This window comes from Leopardus geoffroyi, chromosome A1, assembly GCF_018350155.1.
Source record: "Leopardus geoffroyi isolate Oge1 chromosome A1, O.geoffroyi_Oge1_pat1.0, whole genome shotgun sequence".
Classification (NCBI taxonomy): Eukaryota; Metazoa; Chordata; class Mammalia; order Carnivora; family Felidae; genus Leopardus; species Leopardus geoffroyi.
In genome coordinates this window covers 176,577,049-176,601,067 of record NC_059326.1, presented here as the reverse complement: position 1 = coordinate 176,601,067, position 24,019 = coordinate 176,577,049, and the positions used below count along the sequence as shown (strand labels likewise).

At 51.7% G+C, this 24,019-nt stretch overlaps 1 protein-coding gene across 4 annotated transcripts in view; it reads left to right on the top strand.

Moving 5' to 3' along the window:
- The first annotated feature begins 10 nt into the window (after positions 1-10).
- The window catches only part of ERGIC1 (endoplasmic reticulum-golgi intermediate compartment 1), a 102,830-nt gene continuing 78,821 nt past the window's right edge, over positions 11-24,019 (top strand). For 2 of the 4 annotated variants that reach the window (XM_045501235.1, XM_045501208.1), the window contains exon 1: positions 46-190. In XM_045501235.1, coding sequence (XP_045357191.1) covers positions 171-190 — 20 coding nt within the window. In that variant the 5' untranslated portion in view covers positions 46-170. Of the gene's footprint in view, positions 191-716; positions 935-24,019 lie in introns of those variants that run through there. The other 2 variants (XM_045501227.1, XM_045501218.1) reach the window with 2 other exon arrangements.

Here is a 24,019-nt window from a genome sequence, read left to right as displayed (position 1 = left end):
TGCGCGGAGCGTCACTTCCCGGCGGCGGGAGGCGAGCGGCGGGTGTCTGAGGCGGTGGGCGGCCCGCGGGGGCGGGGCGGCCGGAGGAGGCGTTGGCAGCGGGCTGGGACCCACGCGGCGCCGCGGCCCACCTGGCCTGCAGCGCTCCCACCCCCGGCAGCGGCGGCACGATGCCCTTTGACTTCAGGAGGTGAGTGTGGCGACCGCGGACACAGGGGGTGCCCGGGCACGACGCGGACCCCTCTTGCCGGCACGCAGAAGCGGCCCCCAGCCCTGTGCATGCCTCGGCAGGCCCTCGGGGACCTGGGGCGGGACCCCTGCAGCACACAAAGCCGGCCGGAACCGCGGAGGGCCCCCGGTGCAGCGGCTGGCAAAGCCATCCACCTCCGGGCCGCCCATCCCTCCCCTCCGCCGAGCCCCCTCCTCAGCCTGGCCCCACACCACTCAAACGCGCATCTCCACCCCCATTCTGGGAAACAGATTAACTCCCTACCCCCGATGGGAACAAACGAGCCCTCCCCCTCCCCCTCCTGCCGTGGGTCCGTGGAGTCTTTTCGTGGCCCCTACCCCTGCTGACAGGTGCGTCCGGGGCACCTCCAGTGAGTCCACAGGGGTCTGCAGCCCCATACCGCCTGGCAGCAGCTGGAGGGTTTTAGGTTTCCATAGTCTGAGGCTGCCCCAGCCTGGGCAACACAGGAGGCCTCTGCCAGTCCGGGTCCTGTTCTCTGGGTATGGGGGCACCATGGGAAGGGGAGGAGGCCAGGAGTCATGGGCAGGGCTCCCCAGAGGGCCCAGCCTGGTCTGGCCTGGGCTTTCTGCAGTCACTACAATGGGTTCTTTGTAGGGTCCAGCTGCCTCATGGTCCACGTTGTGCTGGGTTAAGCCTTCTGGAAGCCTGCCTCGGAAGAGGTCTCCAACCAGGCTTTCCCTTGAGGTATGGAGCCCCAGGGAATGCCCTGGCCTGAGGCAGACACACTTTGGGGGGTTTGGCCAGGAAAATGGCAGGACTTTAGTGTAGGAGAAGAGCTGGATTAGAATCCTGGCTCTGCTCCCTCCACTGAGCAGCTCCGTATATTCTAGAGGTTAGGGGCGAAGGCTCTGGATTCAGACCTCCCCTTGGTTCTGTGGTGGGATAACTTGGGCAAGTGTCTGAACCCTCTCAGTATCTCTAAAATTTACCACCTGCAGACTGGGGCTAAAATAAGGTCCTCACCTGTGAGGACTGAATGCATGAGAAAGCGCTTAAGTCAGAGCCTGCTGTAGGGTTTCGAGCCCAGAAGGAGGATGTTAGTAGATGAGGATCTTCTCCATGAGGTCATTTCTTCGTCCACAAATGGGGATTCTAATGCCCCGCAGGAGGGAACTCTCTCCCTCCTCACCTGCCCTTTCCCTCCCTACAGGTGTGAGTGAAATCAGGGTAAAGTGACAGCCTTCCCAGAAGGAAAAGCCTGGTGGTGACCCTTATGCATTGGCTGTAGTGGTACTCTAGCCTGTCCTGGGCACCGATGCCATCTAGAAAACATCTGCCAGCTTCCTGCCCCTTCCATGAAGCCTAGAGGTTCTCACTAGGGTCTCAGACAAATGCTTGCAGACCCAGAGCGGTTTCAAACAAAGAAAGTCCCTCTGATGGAATTCAGGGTCAGTCCTTTGATAATAAAGATTCCTGACCTTCCCCCCCACACACACACCTTCCCCATCCCCATGTGATTTAGTAGGTTCCGGTGATTTTGACTTTGTTGGATAAATCACTGCTTTTGGTCACTTAATGCTGTCACTCTGTACCTAGCCCCTTATCTTAAAAGAAGGAAATTGAGGCTCCAGGTTGAGGGTCTTGCCTTGGACCTCATGAGAACTAGCCTGAAGGGTGGGCCAGGGTCCCAGGTCACTAACAGCTTCTGACCTGGTGCCCCTTGAGTTGGAGATTTGGAGTGCTCTGGTGCCACGGGGACCCCAGCTAAATGAGGTGTTGTAATAGGTTTTCTTGAGGGCTTGGGCTTACCACAGAATGTTGAGAATAGATTTCACCACTTTGCATTTGCACTTTGGAGGACAAGACATTTCTGCCTAGCAACCCGCACTTTTTAAGATCCATTAACTCCAGGGCTCAGTTTCTAAGGAAGGTTCCACCACCCCACATACCTTCTTCCTCTTCAGTGTTCATCAGATGTTTACCGTGCTCAGCTCTCTGCCACGTGGCCCACAGTACAGAGCTGGGTGACATGTGGCTGTGCCCTCTCAGCACTGGAGAGAAGAGAGGAGGGCATCGTGGGGCCCAGGAGTGGGGGCATGTTATGAACCAGCATGCTTGGGGCATCTACCCCTGTATAGGCACTGCAAGGTCCAGACTTGATGTCTGTTCCCTTGTCACCTGTGAGAGGGAGTTTTCATCTTCATTTTATTTTTTTTTCAAATTTTTTTTTTCAACGTTTATTTATTTTTGGGACAGAGAGAGACAGAGCATGAACGGGGGAGGGGCAGAGAGAGAGGGAGACACAGAATCGGAAACAGGCTCCAGGCTCTGAGCCATCAGCCCAGAGCCTGACGCGGGGCTCGAACTCACGGACCGCGAGATCGTGACCTGGCTGAAGTCAGACGCTTAACCAACTGCGCCACCCAGGCGCCCCTTCATCTTCATTTTAAATCAGAGGAAAGGGAGGCTGCCAGGTAGAAGCTGTTTGCCCAGGGCCATATACTGGTGAGCTGGTGGAGTTGGGATTTGCACTCTGGGCTGTTAGCTCCAAAGCCTTAGCTCTGGGAGAAAAGGGAGTGCTTGGAGGGTCCCACAGCCCTGTTAGATCTCTTAAGAACTGTAGGGGAGTAGAAAGGGGCCCTGTGATTGGACCCCCTCTCCCAGTTCAAGGCCTGGAAGAAATCCAGGCTTCCTGCCTGTTGTGGTGCCTTAAAACCAACCAGAATCAGGAAGAGGCTGGGGGAATGGCAGTCTCCTGCCCTTTCTTATCAGTACTCTTGTTTTCTTATTGCATGTGGGACCTTGCACAACTTACCTCCTGTGTGTTCTGTCTGTGAAATGGGCATGAGAACAATGTCCGTTGTTGAGAGGATTAAATGAGTCAATGTGTGTAAAGCATTTAGACACAGAGTAAGCACCCAATAAATTTTGGCCGCTATTTTCATCATTTGTGTTATTTCATGTAAGCACCTATATGTCCTAACACTGTATAATTCACTTAATTATTATGCTTATTCTCTTTCTCCCTGCCATTAAAATATGAGCTCCTTAGGGCAAAGATTTTTATCTGTTTTATTCTCTGTTGTAACTCCAGTGCCTGGAACAGCACCTGGGCCAAACTCATCCTTGGAAATGCCTCTCAGAGTCTGTCAAGGAAGCCAAAGACATGGTGTGCTTTGATATGTCAACTCTTCCTTTACTAGGCAGATTTTGAGCTATTGGTGGAGAATTTTCTCCCCCTTCCTTCCTTGAATTGGCTCTAAATTGGTTTTGGGGGTTGGGAGAGGAGGGATCCTGGGACTGCAAAGATTACTTGTGTTTGCTTTGCTCCTGGTGAATTGTTTCATTAATCGCTGGCCCGTTGCTGTTGTGGAACTGGCCTTGTGGACCCAGATCCGTGGGCGTTGGCTCTGACCATACCCAGTTCCGGCTGGCAGGGGTCAGCTCAGCCTTGGGTGGGGGTGGAAGGCAGTTCCTGCAGCCCAGGCCCGGACGAGCCTGAGCACTGCTTTCTGAGAGGCAGAGGTGGCCACTTTCCCACAGTGGAGGCCCCCAAGTTGAAACCCCAAGACCTGGATATGCTGCTGCCCTGTCACTGACCAGCTATGCCGTGGGCCAGTTTACCTTCTCAGAGCCTCCGTTTCTTTGTTTTAAAGACAAGTAACCTTCACTGCCTCACCTGGTAGTGTAGACGTAGGGGCAAACGAGGTATCCCTGCAAGGTAGGGCCAGCTACATAATTTGTGGGACCCTGTGCAAAATGAAAATGGCATAACCTCTTGTTGGAAACGTATTGAGAATTTCAGGACAGCCACAGCAGAACATTAAAATAAGTGTGGACCCCTCGGAGCGTGGGATCCTATGTGACTGTGTAGGTCACACGCCCATGATGCCAGCCAGCCCTGCTGCGGTGCCTTGGTTTGGCCTCCATTGCCTCCTACCTTGGCATCCCTCCAGGAGACCCCAGACTTCCTCGGGAACCCTGAATGAGCTTCCCAAAGTTGACCTTTTTTTTTTTTTTTTTTTTTTTTTTTTACAGTGAGCTTTCCACAGTTAACCTGATTTTCTCATGTCCTGGTTTCAACCTTCAAACAAGGCCCGTTGCTCTGAGGATCAAGTATGAATTCCTTAGCTCCTCATGTGGCTTTGTCTGAGTGGGGCCCTGCAGACCCTGAGCCCTCCTCACTCCCCATACCAAGCTAAGCCCCAGCCGCCACAGGGGGCTCTGAGCACGTAGTTAACACTCAGCATATAGTAGTTATCATGAGTGTCTGTATCTTTATCCTGCCTCATTCCAGAAATTACTCGAGGAAACTGACAGAAACATACTTTACATCAATTTTTAAAGAATATAAATGGGCTGGGGTGCCTGGCTGGTTCAGTCGGTGAAGCCTCTGACTCTTGGTTTAGGCTCAGGTCATGATCTCACAGTTCGTGAGTTCCAGCCTGGCATCGGGCTCTGTGCTGACAGTGTGGAGCCTTCTTGGAATTCTGTCTCCCACTCTCCCTGCCCCTGTCCCGCTCACGGGCATGCTCTGTCTCTCTCTCTCTCTCTCTGTCTCTCAAAAGTAAATAAAAAGGATACACACACACACACACACACACACACACACACACACACACGGGCTTAAAAATGAGGTCAAAAGGGAAATGATTAGACCAGAGAAAAAAACGATGTGAAAATCAAGCCAGTGTTATGTGTTTATGTGTTTTGTGTTCCTAGTGCCTGACACTGTTGTAAGGATCTTATGTGCATCCACTCATTTAATCCCACAGCACCCCTACAAGGCAGACCCTGTTGTTGTCCCACTTTACAGCTAAGCCACTTGAGGTGCGGCAGAGTTCAGGAACAATGTGGGTCAGCAGAAGATGCTCGGGGTGGAATGCTGCCGTCTGGCTCCAGAGCCCCACTTGTATGCTGTAGGCTCCTCTCTCAAGCTTTTCCCCTTCCGTTCACCAAGTGCAGAGAGAATGGATATCTCCTTTAACTGGATTCATTGGGTTTCTCATCTCTAATTCTTTCCCTACAGTGCTTATTAAAAAGCTTAAAGTCACTAGCTTCCCCCCCCCACCCCTCCCCTTTTTTTTTTTTAACAGCCTCATTTGGTCTGACACCTGATTTGGAAATTGTCTTTAAAGATGCCAGTTAAAGGGTCTTGCACCAACTTACAGCATGTCACTCTGGAGGGTCCAGATTTTCCCACTTTGGCCACTGGGGCTTTAAAGCATAGAACATCAGTTTACCTGCTCACCTGGACATAGGCTAAGATGGAAAAATCTGTCCTCTCAAGGCAGTTTGGATTCCTGACTCTGATACCTAATGTCTTGAGACGGGGCTTTAGCCAGCTGTGGCCTCGTTAAGTGCCACTTCCCATCCGGTAATCCTTTCACGTTTTGTCTTGGAGTTGCTGCTGGGCTGTTTTCATCAGGCATTAGAGGGGCAGGTAGGGCGTGAGGAGGGCATTTGGGGTGATGCTCACCTCTGCCTCAGTGATCCTCGACACTGGCTCTGCATTAGAACCAGTGGCAGAGTTTAAAACAATTCCCCAACTCAGGCTACACTTCAGACCCAATAATCAGGATTGGGGGAGGGGGGGGGGGGGGGGGGAGGGGGGGAGGGGGAGGGGCCCAGGCATTTGTATAGTTTAAAGACCCTCACATGACTCCAGCGCACAACCGAGACTAGGAAAATTGCTCAAAATCGGAGAACTAGTGGGGAGCAGGGCCAAGAGCTGTAGGGCAGCCAGAGGGTGGAGTAGGTACTTGGAGGGAAGGCTGGGGAGCGGATCTAGTCCCACCTGTCACTTCTATGTGACCTTCAGCAAGTCACTTCCCTATGCTGGGACTGTTCCTCACCAGTAAAGTGGTCTTACTTTTCCACTGATGTCCTAGCTCTTGAGAGTGTGGTCCCCAGACCAGTAGCATCAGCGTCACCCAGGAGCCTGTGGGAAATGCAGAATCTCAGTGCCCACCCCGAATGTGCATCTGTGGTTTAATAAGACCTCCCAGGTGGTTTGGATGTGTGGTAAGGTTGCCAAAGCCCTGCTCTGGATGCCTGACTTGACACAGCCCCTCTCAGTCAGTGCTCCGTACTGTGCCCCCCGCCTGTGGACTCACAACACGCATGTACCTTTCTAAAGATGCTAAGAAATCCTGAGTGAGGGGAAACCAAGTCACTTGGTTCAGCACAGCTTTTGCCAAACTGATTGTCCAAGCCACCGTGTTGTTCATGGGGCACCCAGTACCCTTTCTCAAAGAGAGTGTGGGAGACAGCCCTAACTGATCCTTTAAGGAAGTAGTAATTAGCCTAATTGTCTCTTGTCCACTTGAACATTCAGGTCTGTTAGCTTAATTACATTGGTTGTATATGCAGGAAAAGTATAGGACAGGAGAATACCCTCTAACACTAGCATGTATTTGTTTTAAAAAGTCTTGTCCATTGGGAGAGGCAGGAGAAACTCAAGGTTCCTCGTACGGTCGAGAGCTAGGGGATACATAGGTGCTTTGCAAATCTACTCTCCCTGAGGGGGAAGCGTTATTATGCCTGATTTCCATCTGGGGAAATCGACCTCAGAGATGATGGATCCCACAGCCGGTGGGTCAAGGGGCCCTGGGGACCAGCATACCCCTGATAGTGTAGTCCTCCCCTTGAGCTCCTCCCTCCTACAGCCTACTGGGCAGCACAGCTGGACAGGAAGCAAGATCCATTGGAAATGGATCAAATGTTCTGTCTCTCCAAAAGGTGGAAACCCTATTGGAGACGAGAGGCCTGGCCGCCATGAAACCAAAGTACAGTCACAATCCGTGAAACATTGGGTCCTGATGTTGTGGCAGCCCCTCCATGGCATTAGCTTTTCTCTCTTGCATTCGAGGCTAGGGGCTAGAATCTCTTTGGAGGAGGAAAGGAGGCAATGCTAATTTCACTAGCTGTGCCTGACGGTTCCTCAGCTTGTGATGGGTGAGGACTCTGCTGGGCCCGTCACTGGACTTAAGTCACCCTGGCTCCACGAGATACAATTATTAGTATTATTAGCAATTTATTTTCTTTTTTTAATTAACATACCGAAAAATTGGCTTTTCTTTTTGTGTACTCTTCTATGAAATCCAAGACCTTACATCATGTAGCTACCCCTGCCCTCATGTGGATACAGAACCGTTCTGTCACCCTAGGAAGCGCGCATGCTACCACTGTATGGGCATGCAACTAATTCAGTTTTTTGAAAATTATGTGATAAGAATGCTTACGATGAGATATACCCTCTTAACAAATTTTTAAGTGTGCAGGAATGTTAACCATAGGCACAGTATTGTTCAGCAGACCTCTGGAACTTACTCATCTTATGTGACTGGGACTTTCTACCCCTTGAAGAACAACTCCCCGTTTCCCCCTTTCCCCGGCCCCGGCACCCACCATTCTACTGCCTATTTCTATAAATTTAATGGTGTCACATACCTCATGTGAGTGGATTCGTGTCTATCTGTCCTTCTGTAACTAGCTTGTTTCACTTAGCGTAACACCCTCAAGGTTCATCCATATTGTTGCATGTGGCAGGATTTTAAGGCTGAATAATATTCCACTGTACATCTATACCACATTTTCTTTACCCGTCCATCTGTCCATGGACAGTTGAAGTTGTTTCCACATCTTGGCTACCGTAAATAACGCTACAGTGAGCACGGGGGTGCAGATATCTCTTCAAGATCCTGATTTCAGTTCTTTAGAATAAATACCCAGTCCAGTCGCAGGATTACTGGATCCTATGGTATTTCTATTTTTAATTTTTTGAGGAGTCTCCATACTGTTTCCCCCGTGGCTGCCCCAGTTTGCATTCCGACCAATAGTGCATGAGGGCTGCCTTTTCTCCACATCCTTGCCAACACCTACCGTGTGACAATGGCCATCTTAACAGGTGTGAGGTGATATTTTGTTGTGGTTTTGATTTGCATTTCCCTGATGCTCAGTGATGTTGAGCAGCTGTTCATATACCCTGTTCCCCATTTGAATATCTTCTTGAAAGAAACGTTGATTTAAGTTTTTTGCCCAGCTTTTAGGTCAGGTTATTTGTTTTCTCATTTGTCTGTTTTGTTTTGCTGTGGAGTTGAAAGAGTTTCTTCTGCATTTTGGATATTAACCCCTTTTTTAGATCTATGGCCCACAAATGTTCTCCTGGTGACAAAGTTGCCTTTTTGCTCTGTTAATTATTGCCTGTATTCAGTTGTATTTTTTACTTATTTATTTTTAAAGCGATTGAACTGCACACTTTGGTTTTTTTCAAGTTTATTTATTTTGAGAGAAAGAGCGTGCATGTGTGGTGGGGGACAGAGAGAGGAAGAAAGAGGGAGGGGTGCGGAGAGAGAATCCCAAGCAGGCTCCATGCTGTCAACACAGAGCCCAATGTGGGACTCTATCTCATGAGTCTCAAGATCATGACCTGAGTCAAAATCAAGAGTTGGACATTCAACTGACTGAGTCACCAAGGCGTCCTTTTTTTTTTTTTTTTTTTTTTTTAATTGAGGGAGGGAGCGTGCACACAATCAGGGGAGAGGAGCAGAGGGAAAGAGAGAGAGAATCTCAAGCAGGTTCCATGCTTGGCACAGAGCCCAACATGGGGCTCGATTCTGTGATCCTGGGATCCTAACTTGAGCCAAAACCAAATGGAGCCACCCAGACACCCCATCTTTATTCAGTTTTATTTTTTTTTATTTATTTATTTTTTTTAATAAATTTTTTTTTTTTCAACGTTTATTTTATTTTTGGGACAGAGAGAGACAGAGCATGAACGGGGGAGGGGCAGAGAGAGAGGGAGACACAGAATCGGAAACAGGCCCCAGGCTCTGAGCCATCAGCCCAGAGCCTGACGCGGGGCTCGAACTCCCGGACCGCGAGATCGTGACCTGGCTGAAGTCGGACGCTTAACCGACTGTGCCACCCAGGCGCCCCTTTATTCAGTTTTAAAACAGGAAGCCACAGCTCAGAGCTGGGACATGACTGGCCCAGGACACACAGCTGAGGAGCTACAGTATTGGACTTGAACTTGGGTCTGATTCCAGAGCCAGGGTACTTCACCACACGCCGCCCTTCCTGCCTAGCTGATACTTTGCCATTGTTAATTTGTATGGTTTTCCCCTCGGTCTTCTGTCTTCTTTTCTGTCTCACTTCCATGCCAGCAGTTATTGGCATGTAGAATTTAGCCAAGATGTCCCTTAAGACCTTTGGGAGACCCTGGTGATACTTGGCCTGTTTTGAGGTTTTGCTGGGTCCAAGAATATCTTCATGGATAGCGTCTCCACATCTTCAGGAGAAAGTGCTCCATGGTGCACCGCCCCTGGCCGCCCCTGCAGAGTGTTTTTCTGCACTGAGTCCCTCTGAGGACGGCCCACAGTGGGTCCATTTGGCAGATCTGTCTGGATTCGAATGCCTTTCCCGCGTTTACTAGCTGGGGGACCCTAGACGAGATACTTGGCATCCACGAACCTCAGTTTTCCTCCTCTGCAAACTAGGGCACCCACACTTTCCTTGCAGGGTGGTCGTGAGGACGAGATGCACTCGTGTGGAACGTGAGACAAGTGTGTCTAGAAAATGGAGCATGTCTCCCTCCTCGTGATCTCACCTGCAGCCCTGTCCTCACGTGCCTCGCCAAGCCCTGGGAGACCCCAGCAGAGGGTCATCTGGTGGGGGCACACCATGAAACCTCAGGGCCAGTGACACGCTCATGTGAGAACCCCTGGGGTGATTTGACCCAGAGCTCGCCCCTGTCTCAGTGGCACCCACACAGTGACCCCAGACACCAAGGCATTGACCTGTGGTGAGAGAGAAAGGGGTTGGTGGCATACCCGGAAGCCTCCGGGGCCCAGGCAGGTAGCTCGGTGGGTGATGTGGTGTGCACTGTGGCCCACGGGAGAGCAGCCCTCCCATCAGGAAGGGGCAGCTCCAGTGTAGCTCTGGGGTTCTTTGCTCCTCACATTGTCCAGTGTCTCAGGAAAGGATGAAAATCTTAGAAGTTGTGGCAAAATGGCTCGTAAGCATTTCCAGTTTTATTTTTGTTGAACATGATACTGGGCCAAATCCACACCTTCCTAGGGCTGACAGTGGCCTGTGGCTGACAGCACGCAGCCCGTGTGTGTCACACACAGCAGTGTGACCACGCACTAGCTGGGTGGACAGGGCTTGGGGCAGAGCCCCCGGGACTCTCAGAGGTGGTCTATGGGACCTGCCCTTGGAGCCCAAGGCAGAGAAGTGAGGGACCCATGGGTTTGGGCAGAGGCAGCCTTGGACCACGGGGCTTCCCCCCAGTGGATGGTCCTGGGACGACGCTGCTGGCTTCGCCTGTGGCCTGGACTTTCCTCTCCGGTGGTCCCAGGGCAGGCCAGAGCTCAACTTGCTCCAGATCACCGGCTGTATCTTTCACGTGACCTCCCAGGGCTGTGCTGTGGTAACAGCCGTGCCTACAGTAGTCCCCGTTTTTCAAGTGCCAGGCTAAAGGCCTTTCTTGGATGCCCTCAGTTGATCCTCACATCGAGGAAGAACCTCTTATTATTCCCGTTTGCCTGGGAGGATGCTGGGCAAAAAGAAGGGACAGGACTTGGCCAAGGTCACATAATCTGCAGGTGACACAGCTCATCTCTGTGTTAGAGCTGGCTTTCTTAACAACCCTCCTGTGGTGAGTTTCTTGAATTTCTTGGGGCCTCTCCATGGACACACCTGATGTTACCTGCCATCTAGTTAGTTGTGTTTACAGTTCGTTTCTTTGGAAGCCTTGGAGGGGCTCCGGGTCACTGGAGAGGAGGCTGGACCTGGGTGATCATTTCCTGTCACCATATGCATCTGTGGGCAGGAGATTACCACCAGTGAGCTGCTGCTGGGGAGCCGAGCAGAGGGGTGCAGCCCTTCCTGTGGGGAGCGAGTGGAGCTGGTCTCTGGAGCCCCTGTCAGAGGCAGGAGTGGAATGTAGAGGCGGAGTCACTTGTTCATTCAACATATTTATTGGGGCCCTACTGTGCGCCAGGCTCTGTTCTAGAAGCTGGGGATGTAGCACTGGGCCAAACAGAGCAATCCTCCCCCCAGCCCCCAAACTCATGAGACTTGTTTTAATTCTGACATTTGCTTTTCCCTTTCTCTTTTAAATTAAACACACTGTTTTATTTTGGAATAATTTAGACTTCCAGAAAATTTGTAAACATAGTATGGACCCCCATAAACATACCCTATCCAGCTCTCCCCATGGTTCGCACCAAACATTACCACATCTGTTATGCCTAAAAAGTTGATATCCGTACATTATTATTAACTAAAATCCGAACTTTATCTCGATTTCACCTGTTTTCTACTAATGTTCTTTTATTGTGCTGGGATTCAATCCAAGATCCTACGTTGCATCCAGTGGTCACGTCTCCCCAGTCTCCTATGGTTGAAGACAATTCCTCAGTCCTTGTCTTTCATGGCCTTGGCAGCCTTGAGGAGCACTGTCCAGGTGTCCTCAAGAATGTCCTCCAGTCTGGATTTGTCTGATGTGTTCTTATGATCAGACTGGGTTATGGGTGGAGTGCCTTTCTCAGTGCATCCTTTCCGGGGTACCACGTGGTGTCAGTGGGGGTGTTGGCCTTCAGCTGGGTCAGGCAGCATTGCCAGGCCACCCCTGTGTTGTTTCTCTTTTTGTTTTTTTCTTTAAAAAAAATGTTTTATTTATTTTTGAGAGAGAGAGACAGAACACGAATAGGGGAGAGAGGGAGACCCAAAATCCAAAGCAGGCTCCAGGCTCCGAGCTGACAGCACAGAGCCCGATGCCGGGCTCAAACTCATGAGCCGCAAGATCATGACCTGAGCTGAAGTTGGACGCTCAGCCGACTGAGCCCCCTAGGTTCCTCTTGATCAGCAGTCTTTTTCTCTACCTTCCTCACTGTGGAGTTGGCCCCCTGTAGGGAAGGGCACTGCAGTGGGAACCACCTGTCACATTGGAGGAGGTCAGAGGTATCATCATGGCTTGGAGCAGCCTGACACTATGATCCACTCTTTCCCTTAGACCCCAGGAGCTTTGAAGGAAGAGCTAAGAACGAAGCCTGTAAGAGAAAGTTTGAAAGCACTAGGAGTATTTCATTCCGTGCAGGGAGGTGTTTTAATGACTTGTCTCACAGTCTTCTAGGCCCCCTAACAGTACACAGGGTGGTGGTTTGTCCTGAGCCAATTCCTGTGGATCCAGGAGGTGGCTGTTGGCTTGGATGAGACAGCATCTCCCCATTTGTCTCCACCAGCTGAAATCTCACCCACCTCCCACAGCCAGCCTTAAGCACTGCCTCCTCCAGGAAGCCCTTCCTGTTCTTCCTGAGTGGCGATGCCCTCCCTGACCATACCAGCCCCTCCTCTCACCCTCTGGTTCTCTGCTACGTGCCTCCCTTGCTCCTTCCTCTCTGGCTCAAAGGACTGCAGGCTGTGACAGTGTCACACTTGTGCTCTCTCCTGCAGGACCCAGCCTAGGGACTGGTACATAGGACATGGCATTCCCCAGGTGATGTGCTTTGCAGAGGCACATGGCATTGTGGCAAAGGAAGGGCTTTGTCTATTTCCAACAGTCCTGGGTTCAATTTTCGGCTGCACTGCTTCCTACATGTTTGACTTTGGGCAAGATGCTTCACACCTCTGAGCCTCATTTGCCTCATTGCAAGGCAAGTTATCAGTCATAACTGCAAATAATCAGTAGTGTGCGGCTCCCAGGATTGTCATGAGGCCTAATTGAGCTTGTCTCTGTAAAACCCTTAAGACCCCTGGCATCTGTTAGGTGCTCAGTAATTATTTGCTACAGGAAAAAAGCACCAGGAAATCTAGACTGTCATAGAAGATTTCCAGGTTGTCAGGAGATTGGACTAGAGATGGCTTCTTTATATCAGCCTAAGTCAGTTACACTCCATAAACAACCTGAAAATCACAGTGATTTAATGCAACAGAAGTTCATTTCTCACTCATGTAAAGTCCCAGCGTAGCTGGGGATGCTCCGCCCCTCACAGGTTCCCGGAGACCCAGGTTCCTTCCATCTTGTGGCTCTGTCTTCCCCAAGGGTGTGTTGGATCCTCTCCCAGGCCTGGCACTGGGGAGAGAGGATGTGGAGGGCTAGGTGGAAGGTGTGGATGTGGCACCATCACTTCCATCCTGAACTGGGGACCCGCACCCACATAGCTGTGGGAGTGGTCAGGAGATCCAGGTGAGGTGCTGGGAGGAAGAGAAAAGGGTGGGCTTAGATGTGCCTGTCACTGGCAGAGGCCGTAACTCCAGCTACTACTTCTCAGCCTTCCACCATTCTGGTCCCAGGTACATAATTTGGGGGCATATTCCTAAACAACATGTATTATTTACTTAACGTTTCTCGAAAGTATTCAGTTTTTTAACTTAATATTCTTATTTATAAGAGGTAGCTTTATAACATCTTTGAAAATGGCAGAACAGGGGCGCCTGGGTGACTCAGTCGGTTGAGCGTCCGACTTCGGCTCAGGTCATGATCTCACAGTCCGTGAGTTCGAGCCTCACAGGAGGCTCTGTGCTGATGGCTCAGAGCCTGGAGCCTGCTTCGGATTCTGTGTCTCCCTCTCTCTCTGACCCTCCCCCGCTCATGCTCTGTCTCTCTCTCTCTGTCAAAAATAAATAAAACGTTTAAAAAAAAGAAAAGAAAATGCCAGAACAGTATCCCCTGCCATAAGTAGAGACAAATAATTGCCGGGTTGTCCCATTCTCACTACCTGGTGTCTGCCAAAATTGTCGAGTCTGTTAGAAAAGGGATACTGGCCAGTGCCGGAAAGATGAGAGGCTGACCATGGAATAGCACCGCCTGAGACCTCTTCAGTGTTCACAGAATGTTCAAATGACAGCTCAGCAGGGATTAACCACACTGTGAAGTCTAATGCCACCTAACTGCCAGGTCTCCCCTCCCCTCCTCCCCCCAATATTATCTGAAATCACCCTAGGTCACACCCGTGGCGGGGAATGCGGGCTTAGGGGACAACTAGCCCACAATATGTACAGATCCAAAACTTGGTGCAGGGAGAGGTGGATGAGAGGCACCCTTTCACCTCGTAGCACTTACCACTTTACAGTTTGCACCTTGATCTGGGGAAACTGAGGCCCAGGGCAGGACATGACCCTCTCCATCCCCCCCAACCCTCCCCCCCAACACACACCCCTGCCACCAAGGCCAATACAGCAGATTTGAGTGCTCCTTCCGCTGTCCCTGGCTGCCGTCCTTGGTTAGGGAAGGATTCCTCTGAGAGGTGCGACTGCACCGGGCCAGGGCTCTGTGTATTCCTGCTGCTCTCCCAGCTCTCTGTCACCCGCCTGGTGCACGTGGCTGTGTTCACACAGGAGTGCCAGCCTCCCAGGCCTGCTTTGAGGAGCCAGGAAATCAGAAGGCGGCCTGGGCCTGTTTGGGAACGTCACCCACTCACTGGCCCAGTGGGTGAAATAAATTTGTCCGGTGACAGCATCAGTTGGTACTGGCACCTGGGGGACTGCTTAGCTGTGTGCTGTTGAAGGGAAGGCTCCCCGTGTGTCCTGGCATGCGTGTTTGACGTTGTCTTGCCCTCTTGACTGGGGCGGAGTCCTCAGAGTGATTTGTTCACAGAGTAGAGGTGTCAGCTTCCTCTCCTATTTCCCCACCCCTGATGTCCCACCCTCCTCAATTATAGCAACACCAAGCTCCGCCCATTGAGAACAGGCAGTGTGCCCAGGGCCTCCAGGCACGCGGCCAAAAGGTATTGTTATTCCCATAGTGGAGAGGAGGAGGTGGAGGCCCAGGGAAGTGGGGTTCATTCATCCATCCATCCATCTGTTCATTCATTCATTTATTTAAAGATTTATTGGGGAAGATTCCAGGGAAAACAAGACTGACTTTGTCTTTACCTTCGTAACACTTCCAGGCTAGTGGGGGATATGGGCAGACGACAATGGCATAAAAAGTTCTTCTCCATTGTGGGGAGTACTGAGAAGGCAGGACAAGTAGATGGGGCCATAGAGACTTTGTGGAGGAGGAACTAACCGGATTAGCTTGGCCATCTGGCACTCTACCTCCACAAAGATCCTCCTCGACTGCCTCTTCAGTCTGATTTGGGTCGCCTCCCACCCCTTCCCTGGCTGAACCTTGTTATCATACCTGGAGACGTCCTTCAGATCACTTAGCACAGTTGTAATGATCTGTGTGTGCACTTCGTCATTTAACATTCTGTGTGGATGGAGTCTAAGCTCTTGAGAGCAGGGACCAAACCTGTTTGCTCATCACTGGGTCCTGGTGTTGAGGTCAGGGTCTACACACAGCAGGTGCTGAGAAAATATTTATCAAATGAAAGAGAGGCAGGGAGGAGGGGGCCAGTGCAACTGGAGTCAGATCCTAAGTCTCGGGATGGGGCCCATGCTCTCACCACCTCACACCTTCCACGAAACAGCTCAGAACCCCAAACAAGGTGAGGCTCCCCGTCCCCCAGCACTTGGCAGAGGGGTCCAGCTCCACTGGGATTGGGTGCTTTGCTGCATTATCTCTGCATTTGGAGAAGTTTCTAGTTTTCTCCTGAGGGTGTAAGTGTGTCTGAAAGGACTTACGTCTCTAGCAGTGAGAATGGAAAACGTTCCCTTCCAAATGTCCTGAGGAATGGGGACGACACTCATTACTCAGGCCCTGTCCAAAGTGGGAATGGGTGGCCGGCTGCCGGTCCTAACGGGAGGCCACTGGATATCCCCCGCCCTCATTGGTTCACTTGCTTGAAATGGCATGTTAGCCCCCTGAACCTGAGGTGGGGAAGTTGGGAGGGAGAGGACACCTGACCTTCCTTGCTCACCCCAGCTCGGGGCTTCAGCCTGATCGTTCACGTTTTGAACACACAGGCTCAGAACGGTTGAGAATTGGCCCAAAGTCACACAGCTAGCAAAGTAACTGAACTCAAGGCTTTCTGACCTCCCCAAAATGATGCTTCTGTTAGATACCTGACCCCGGAGGTTCAGCTTGCCCATTTTCAATTTCAGTCTAGAACGGGCAGGTTTCCCTAGTCACCTCAGCTCTGTGTCCCTACCCATGGCCTTGTCTGGTCCAGGGGGAGCCTAAGAGTCTACGTTTTCGAAGTGTCCTCAGTGATTCTTAGCGTCAGGTAGGCTGGGAAAAGCCCGAGGAAGGCTTCACTGTTCTGATTCAGGGACTTAAGAGTTTAGAAAGACCTTAGACGACGAAGCGTGGTCTGGAGATGATTGTTTTCACTGCAGATGAGGACACTGGGGTTCAGAGGGTTCGCACAGCTGGAAAGGGGCCTCAGGAACACAGCTTTCCTGAACTTGAATCCCATCTTTGTTAGCTTGCCGTAGGAGTGTTTGCATCTTGGTGAGTGCTAGTTAAGCCCTCAGACCCTTGCCAATGACACGACCGTGAGTTTTGACTCCTCTGTCCCTGGTACAGAGACCTAGACCTAAGCTGTTCTCTGCAGCCAGATGTTTTTGGAAGGAGGGAAGTGAGAAGCTGCAGGTGCTAGACAGCCAGGGGTGAGGTGATGGTAGACGTAAACTGAGTAAGTAAACTTACTGAGTGTCTCCTGGGCATGGGGCACAGTGCTACACACTGTAAATAGGTTATCCTATTCGCTTAACAACAAACCTGTGCAGTGGGGGCTTTTACTTCCCCATTTTGCAGGCGCGTCAACTGAGGTCAAGTGATTTGCTCTAGCGGTGGTGTGTGTTAAGGCTCTAGGCTGATTAGAATCAGTAACTATGGGAACTGGGAGGTCCTCTTGATGCATGGAGCCAGCCCCTTGGTTTTGGAGTTGGGGGGACCCAAGAGTCTGAGAGCTGAGGGGCCCTGCCCAAGGTCACTGAGCAAGCCAGGTGGCAGGGGGCTGGTTTCGCTCGCGGACCTGCCCGACTTTCCCCAACTCAGCTTTGGTTGTCCAAGCTATAAAACTGGGTTACGCTCAAAGCCAGGTGGTTTGTCAGAGCTGAGTTAACCCTGAGTCAAAGGAGGTGCGAGAGGGCTCACCCACCCACCTCTGCCCCGCCCTGGGTCGGAGCCCTTGCAGCGGGGCCACACAGGCACGTCACCCCCTTGGACCTCTGCCTGTCCCGTACTCACTGGAGCATGACGCGTCAGCCACCCTGGACTCAGCTTGTTCTAGAACTGCCGTTGCATGCTGCACCTGGGACAGCTGGGCTTTGGATCCTGGCGTGTCCACCCACACTGTGTGTGTCCTTGGGCAGCTCACCTCATCTCTCTGAGCCTGCTTTCTGGTTGACAATGGGGACATGAATCCTGACCGCCCCACCCCCCAACCCCCCGCCCCAGGGTTGCTGAGAAGAGTTAAGGAGAGAACCTCCCTCTAGCAGCTCCTGGCTCATAGTAAGTCCTAATTCAGTGTCATGGCCCCTGTCTTTCCTTCCCCCGTTTATGAAACTTCCTGACAGGCTTGCTTTGCTAACGCAGAGACTGAACTAGTAGCACTGGGGGTTGAATTCTGCCCCATCACAGATACTCTTTCATCCCTACGTTCTTTTAAAAAACTGAATTAAATGCCAGCATTTTTTTTTTCAACGTTTATTTATTTTTGGGACAGAGAGAGAGCATGAACGGGGGAGGGGCAGAGAGAGAGGGAGACACAGAATCGGAAACAGGCTCCAGGCTCTGAGCCATCAGCCCAGAGCCCGACGCGGGGCTCGAACTCCCGGACCGCGAGATCGTGACCTGGCTGAAGTCAGACGCTTAACCGACCGCGCCACCCAGGCGCCCCAGCATTTTTTTTTTTTTAAGTTTTTTTTTAAGTTTACTTATTTTGTTTACTTATTTGTTTACTTACTTTGTTTACTTATTTTGTTTACTTATTCCCATGCGAACTGGGAAGCAGTAGAGACAGGGAGAGAATTCCAAGCAGGCTGTGTGCTGACAGCAAGAGCCTGACACGGGGCTCGATCCCACGAACCGTGAGATCATGACCTGAGCCGAAACCAAGAGTCGGACACTTAACCGACTGAGCCACCCAGGTGCCCCTTAAATGCCAGCATTTTCAAGTTAGGAAATTTCACATAAAAATCTGAATTATCATCGCCTCCAGAAAAGTGGGGGCTCCCTGGCCTCAGTGGCCAGGTGGCAGACGTAGCTGTCGCTAAGGAGTGGCCGCATGCGTCCCCACTCCCTGTTGCCTTGTACCCAGCAGTCTCCCCTTAGTTTTTGAGACCTCCATCCTAGTTCTTAATAGGCCAGCTTATGGGCACAGAGCAGTCTGGGAGGAAACAGGCCACAGGCAGAAGGTGGGCTGGGCAGAGTGCTGGGACCATAAGTGGGTAGGGAGGTGTATGAGCTGGGATCAGAGCCCAGGGCCTGGACAGGGAGGTGAGTTGGGTTCGGGGCTTCGGGCATCCTGTGAACCTCTCTGAAATGTGAGGATATTCTTGCAAGAAGCCAACTAGATTTAACCTAATAGAGAAGAAATGGAGGTGAAGAGTCAGATTCCTGAGAAAGACTGCCTGGGTTCAAGTGTTCCACTTGTCAGCTCTGTGACTTTGGGCAAGTTACTAAACCTCTCTGTGCCTCACTTTCCTGATTTGCAAAACGAGAATGATGGGTCGTTCATATGTATGCCCTGACAGCTGGTAAGCATTCTAAATATCAGTGGCTAATAATCCCATCCCAAAGAGGAAATTTGCCTAAAATTTTCTGGTTGGTCTGGAGATGGTCTGGAAAGGTTCCTAGGGAGATCGTCCTGTGCCTAGAAATCCCAAACAGAGACTAGTGTAACTGAGTCTACTCCTGCTCAAAATTGCCAAATAATCAGGTGTATTGTCATCATTGTTGGGGCTGGGGGGCCGAGTTTTCTCATGCCTCTGCTTTTGAGCCCAGTGCTTAAAGATTCTGTTAAGGACACTCCATGCCGAAAGAGGAGAGAGGAGGAGAGTGAGGCCCAGAGGTGGCTTTTCATTTTCCAAAATGCTAGTGCATTCTGTCCAGGTACCCTGTGTCAGCAGACCTGGTTTCTGCTGGCCAGTATCATCCACCGCCGCCCAGGGTCCTCCTGTGGGCCTCAGGCCCACAACGGACACCAAGGACCCAGGCAGGGAGGTCTCCCTTGGAAGGAGCCAGTGGCCTTTTGGGATAGAGCAGAGACCGGGGTTAAGAGCTTGGTCTCTGAGTCTCCCCCCAGGCTGCCAGTGCCTTGCCGTACTGTGGTCACTGCTGGGTCCCCTAGACCTAGGACAGTACTAGGCACAGTAACAAATGTGTCGCATGGCAAGTGAGCAGAGTTCGAATTGCAGCTGCGTTTGAATGACAGCTCTGAAGGCCCGTGGGGTCGCCATCAGTGCCCCAGCTGGTGTCACAGTGTGGGGCTCCCGAGTGTGGGGTGTGGGATGTGGACTTGGTGTCCACCCTGCTTAACTGGTTTGCCATGTGCGAGTGTCGCCTGGACGGATATTGCGCAGAAGCTGTCATATGTAGGAATGTCTATCAAGTGAGCTGGACTGAGCAAGGTCGTGACTTGTGAGTGGCTCCTGGGTCTGCTGCTTCCTCAGTGGAACCTCCTGCCAGGCTCCTCTCCACTGTTTTTATTTATTTTTTACTTTATTTTAATTCTTTTTAATGTTTATTCGTTTTTGAGAGAGAGAGCGTGAGCTGGGAAGGGACAGAGAGAGAGGGAGGCACAGAATCTGAAGCGGGCTCCAGGCCCCAAGCTGTCAGCACAGAGTCTGACACGGGGCTCGAACTCACAGACTGAGATCATGACCTGAGCCGAAGTTGGATTGGACGCTTAAATGACTGAGTCACCCGGGCACCCCCTCTCCACTGTTTTTAGAACACACACCCAGCATTTCCCTCATTGGTCCCCCATCGTAGCCCTGTAGGGAAGGAGTTGCCCATTTCACAGTTGGGAAAATTGAGGCCCAAGGAATCACAGTCTGCCCAGCTGGCTGGGGGCAATTTGCTGGTTAAAATTCGGATTCCCATGGCCCCACCTGGAGATTGTGATGTGGGGCATCAGGGCCCTGGCCTCTGTATTTTAAACAGCCTCTCTGGGGCTTTGTAATGATCAGGAGAGTGGAACCCCACGCAGGAACTCCACGTTTGTGCTCTGGCCCCAGTTGATTCAGTTTCCTCAGCTGTGAGGTAGGGAGAATATAATGGTGAAATTCTAGTAACATGAAAATTCTAGAAGCAGTCATGTAGCACTCTTAGGGTCCAGTGAAGACACATTTGTTGTTATTATTCCATATGTGATTTGTTACAAAAGCCATTTAAGAAACAAATAAAAACTCTGTGTAATACCTGGGGTGTTACAGGTCACCCCACTTCCCCACCCCCTCCCGTGAGCGGTGTTTCTCGGAACACCAGGAAACACTGCTGGGCACGGATGGGGATGCTGGTTTCCGAGAGGGCAGTGGAGACAGGAGGGGAAGCACACCCCTCTGCCTCCCGTACCTGGTCTGGATCCAGGGAGCATGGCTCCCGACGTGCCCCCACACTTCTCCACTGCTGGTGGCTTGGCTGGGCTAAAAGTCCCACCCAGCACCTCTGCCAAGTTGGCCTCCATCCCCACTAGCACCTTCTTTGCTCCTTTGCTAACTCATTTTCATAACTTACCTGTTGAGCACCTGCTGTGTGCCTCCTATCACGCTGGAGCTGGCGTATCGAGCTAAACGCCACAGACGTGGCACCTACTCTCCTGGAGCTTCCATTCCAGCAGGGCAGATGGACAGTTACATGAGCATGAGTTTTCTGAGCAAGAACATCCAGGGGACTCCGGGGATTCTGATGGCACTTGTCGCAGGGCTGGAGGGGGGGCCTCCCCGTCACCTTAGTGATGAGCAGAGTCAGGCAGATGCGGGCACGAGGGGTCCAGTCCTGCCCAGAGGCAGGGGCGGGAGTGAAGTGTCTGCACGCCGTGAACCAGAGAGTGCATCCGGGTCCCGATGAGTGCGTGTGCTTGCCCCTCAGCACAGTGAGGACGAATTTGAGCGGGGGAGCCAAGTTCGATTTGTGGTGTGGCGGCCTGCAAGGCTGTGCTGTACAGACGGGCCTGGGTGCAGCCCAGCAGGGGCCCCACGAGCAGCTGCCAGCTCTTGTGGCATTCGGTCTCTCGGCCAAGAGGCCTCTTTGATTCAGATTTTCCACACGGACTTCATGTTTGGAAAATGTTGACCTTCAACTAATCAAATGTCGCTTATTAAATTGTAAGTCACATCCTATTCAGTTTAAAAAAAAAAAAAAAGGACAATAGACCTGTGACTTGGTTCATGGCCTGTTGGCAGGAGGCAACTTGATGGTACTTGAGGCCAGAGACAAGACAGGTGCCTCATCAGTGACCTCCCCCACCATCGTGTCCCTGGGGGTAGGCAGTGTGTCATTTTTGTGAGAGGCTGGCCGAACGGAGGGTGAGGCTGGGTTACCAGCTAGGCTAGAGAGGCTCAGACGCGACTGGAATGCCAGCCCAGGCGGGTGGACTTGAGCCCTGCTCGCAAGAAGCAGAGTCCTGTTGGAAAGGTGGGTTCTGTTCACACAGGCTAGAGAGGGAGTGGCGGCCGTGTAGGCGGTAATCTCGATGAGAGAAGACGACGGCGGAACATGCGCAAGCCAGGAGACAATTAGGGGGCTTCCTGGAGGAGGGACACTTGAGAGATGAGCAGGGGGAGATCAGTGGAGGGGAAGGGATGGCATTCTAGCTGAGGGGCTCTGCAGCCTGATGAGAGATTGGGGGGCAGGGGCAGTGGTGTCAGAAAGAGTGGTGACAAAGGCAGGTGAAGTGGGCCTAGTTTGTGGACCTGGCTCGGGGGCTGCACGTTTCACATCACACAGTGGGGAGCCATGGCAGGTTCTTGAGCAGAGGCGGTGCTTAGGAGAAAGACAGGGGTCAAGTGAATGTAAGAACTCCCGAGGGCATGGACGAAGGGGAACTGAAAGCCGTTTGGCATGGGTTGGTATGTTTCCCAGGGAAGTCAGGCGAGTATGCTCCCTGATGGGATGACTACGTATTATTCACACTCTCATGGAGACAGAAGACAGAGTGTGGAGGCCAACTTGACACTGAATTCGTGCATGTAAAATGCCTAAAGCACACTGCAGACATATGTGTAGCCCTGGAATTGTAGCCGAGGGTTGGGGTCCCCGAAGATCCCACCGGAGGAAATTCACAGTTGGGGGATTGAGAAAATTGAAAAGCTTTTTGGGAAATAGAATTGGGGCCCCAAGGCCACTGGTAGACATTAGGAACATGTTGATGTATTTGAGGTTCGTTAAGATAACACAGGGGAGGGAATACCTTCCCTTGATGTTTTAGGCACCTGAAACTAGGAATAAGAGGAGCTTCTTTCAGCGGCATGTCCTCATCTGTAAAATGGGCGTGATGATAGCATCAGTGCTGAGGATCACACGGCTGACACACCTGAGATGCTCCGCACTGGACTTGGCGGGAGTAGGTTCTGGGTTGATGTGCCTGGAACAATCCAGTTCTTTCTCCCTTACCATGCTGCCTGGGTACAGGTGTAACCATTTCTGTTCCAGCAGTTTCGGGAGGATGCTAATCAATTTGTTTCATTCTCTTGCAGGGATGCCTTGAGTAAGAGACTTTGTCCCTTACGTCTAGAACTCACTGCCCTGTGTGAACAGTCCTAGCCCTGGCCCCACCCCCTCCCAGCTGTGGGACCCCAGACAGGTCCATCATCCCCCTGGGACTCAGTTTCCTCGTCTGTAACAATGGGCTAATAATAGTGCCCTACCCCAGCATTGTGTGAGGCAGAATGAGATCACGTACATGAATTCTCCCTGGCCACCAGGTGACTGACCCTCTCCTCCTGGGGTCTTGTGAGCTCGGCTGTCTTAACACATGACTTGGCTTCCTCCTTCCCATCAGGGTTCCTCGAGCAGGAATAATCAAATCTATGCCTCTTGGTCTGCTTTCAGCTTTACTTCCTTTTTCATCCCCCAAGGCTCTCTGGTCATTCATTGATTCATTCATTCACTCATTTATTTGCAAATATTCATGCTGGTCATTGCACTGAGCACTAGAAGTCCAGCGGTGAGCCAGAGGCACATAGCCCCTGCCATCACGGAGTCTTCAGTTTCAACAATTAAGTCAAACATCCGATTAAGTTTGTAGTTCTCAGTTGATATGAGGGCTGTGTAGGACAAGACAGAAGGCTCTAGGACCAGAGTCTTCTAGGGACCAGGGAAACCTCACTGCAGTGACTGAGTGGCGCTCTGAAAGATGCTTAGGGTTCACTGAGTTAGGGATGAAAGGGAGGGAGGCCCAGGTAGAGGGAACAGCATGGGCAAAGGCTTGAGGCAGAGAGGTAACTATAACCCTGTGGCCGGTGGAAATAGCTGTGGGACAGAGGACTAGGGACTGCCAGGCTGGAGGTGTCAGCTGGGCCGGGCCATGAGGGCCTCGTCGGGCATGGTTGGGAATGTGTCCTTCAGCCTGAGAAGGCTTCAGCCTGTGACGGATTTTGAAATCTTGGTGGAAAGCTCAGCCTGGACTGAAAGGGAGGAGCAGAGCAGTTAAGATCCTTCCACAGTGTTCAAGTGAGGGTGGTGGTGGTCTGTGCCATCGCACATCCCAGGTCCTTCTTTAATCACTTTAATCACCCACTAGAGGAGCAGCTCAGCTGGTGTCATCAAGGCAGAAGCCTTGTGCTGATACACAGGTACGTCACAGACGCTGGAGTTGTGTGTCCCAGAAGCTTGGGGGGTAGGATGGAGCGTTTGCTCAATCTCCGGCTACCACGTGTCCATGATGATTATAATGTAGGTCGCTCCTGATGAACCCAGGAAAAGGCTGTTTACTTAGACCCTACTGTGTGCCCGGGTCCAAATTTGTAATCTCAGCTAAGCTTCCCAGC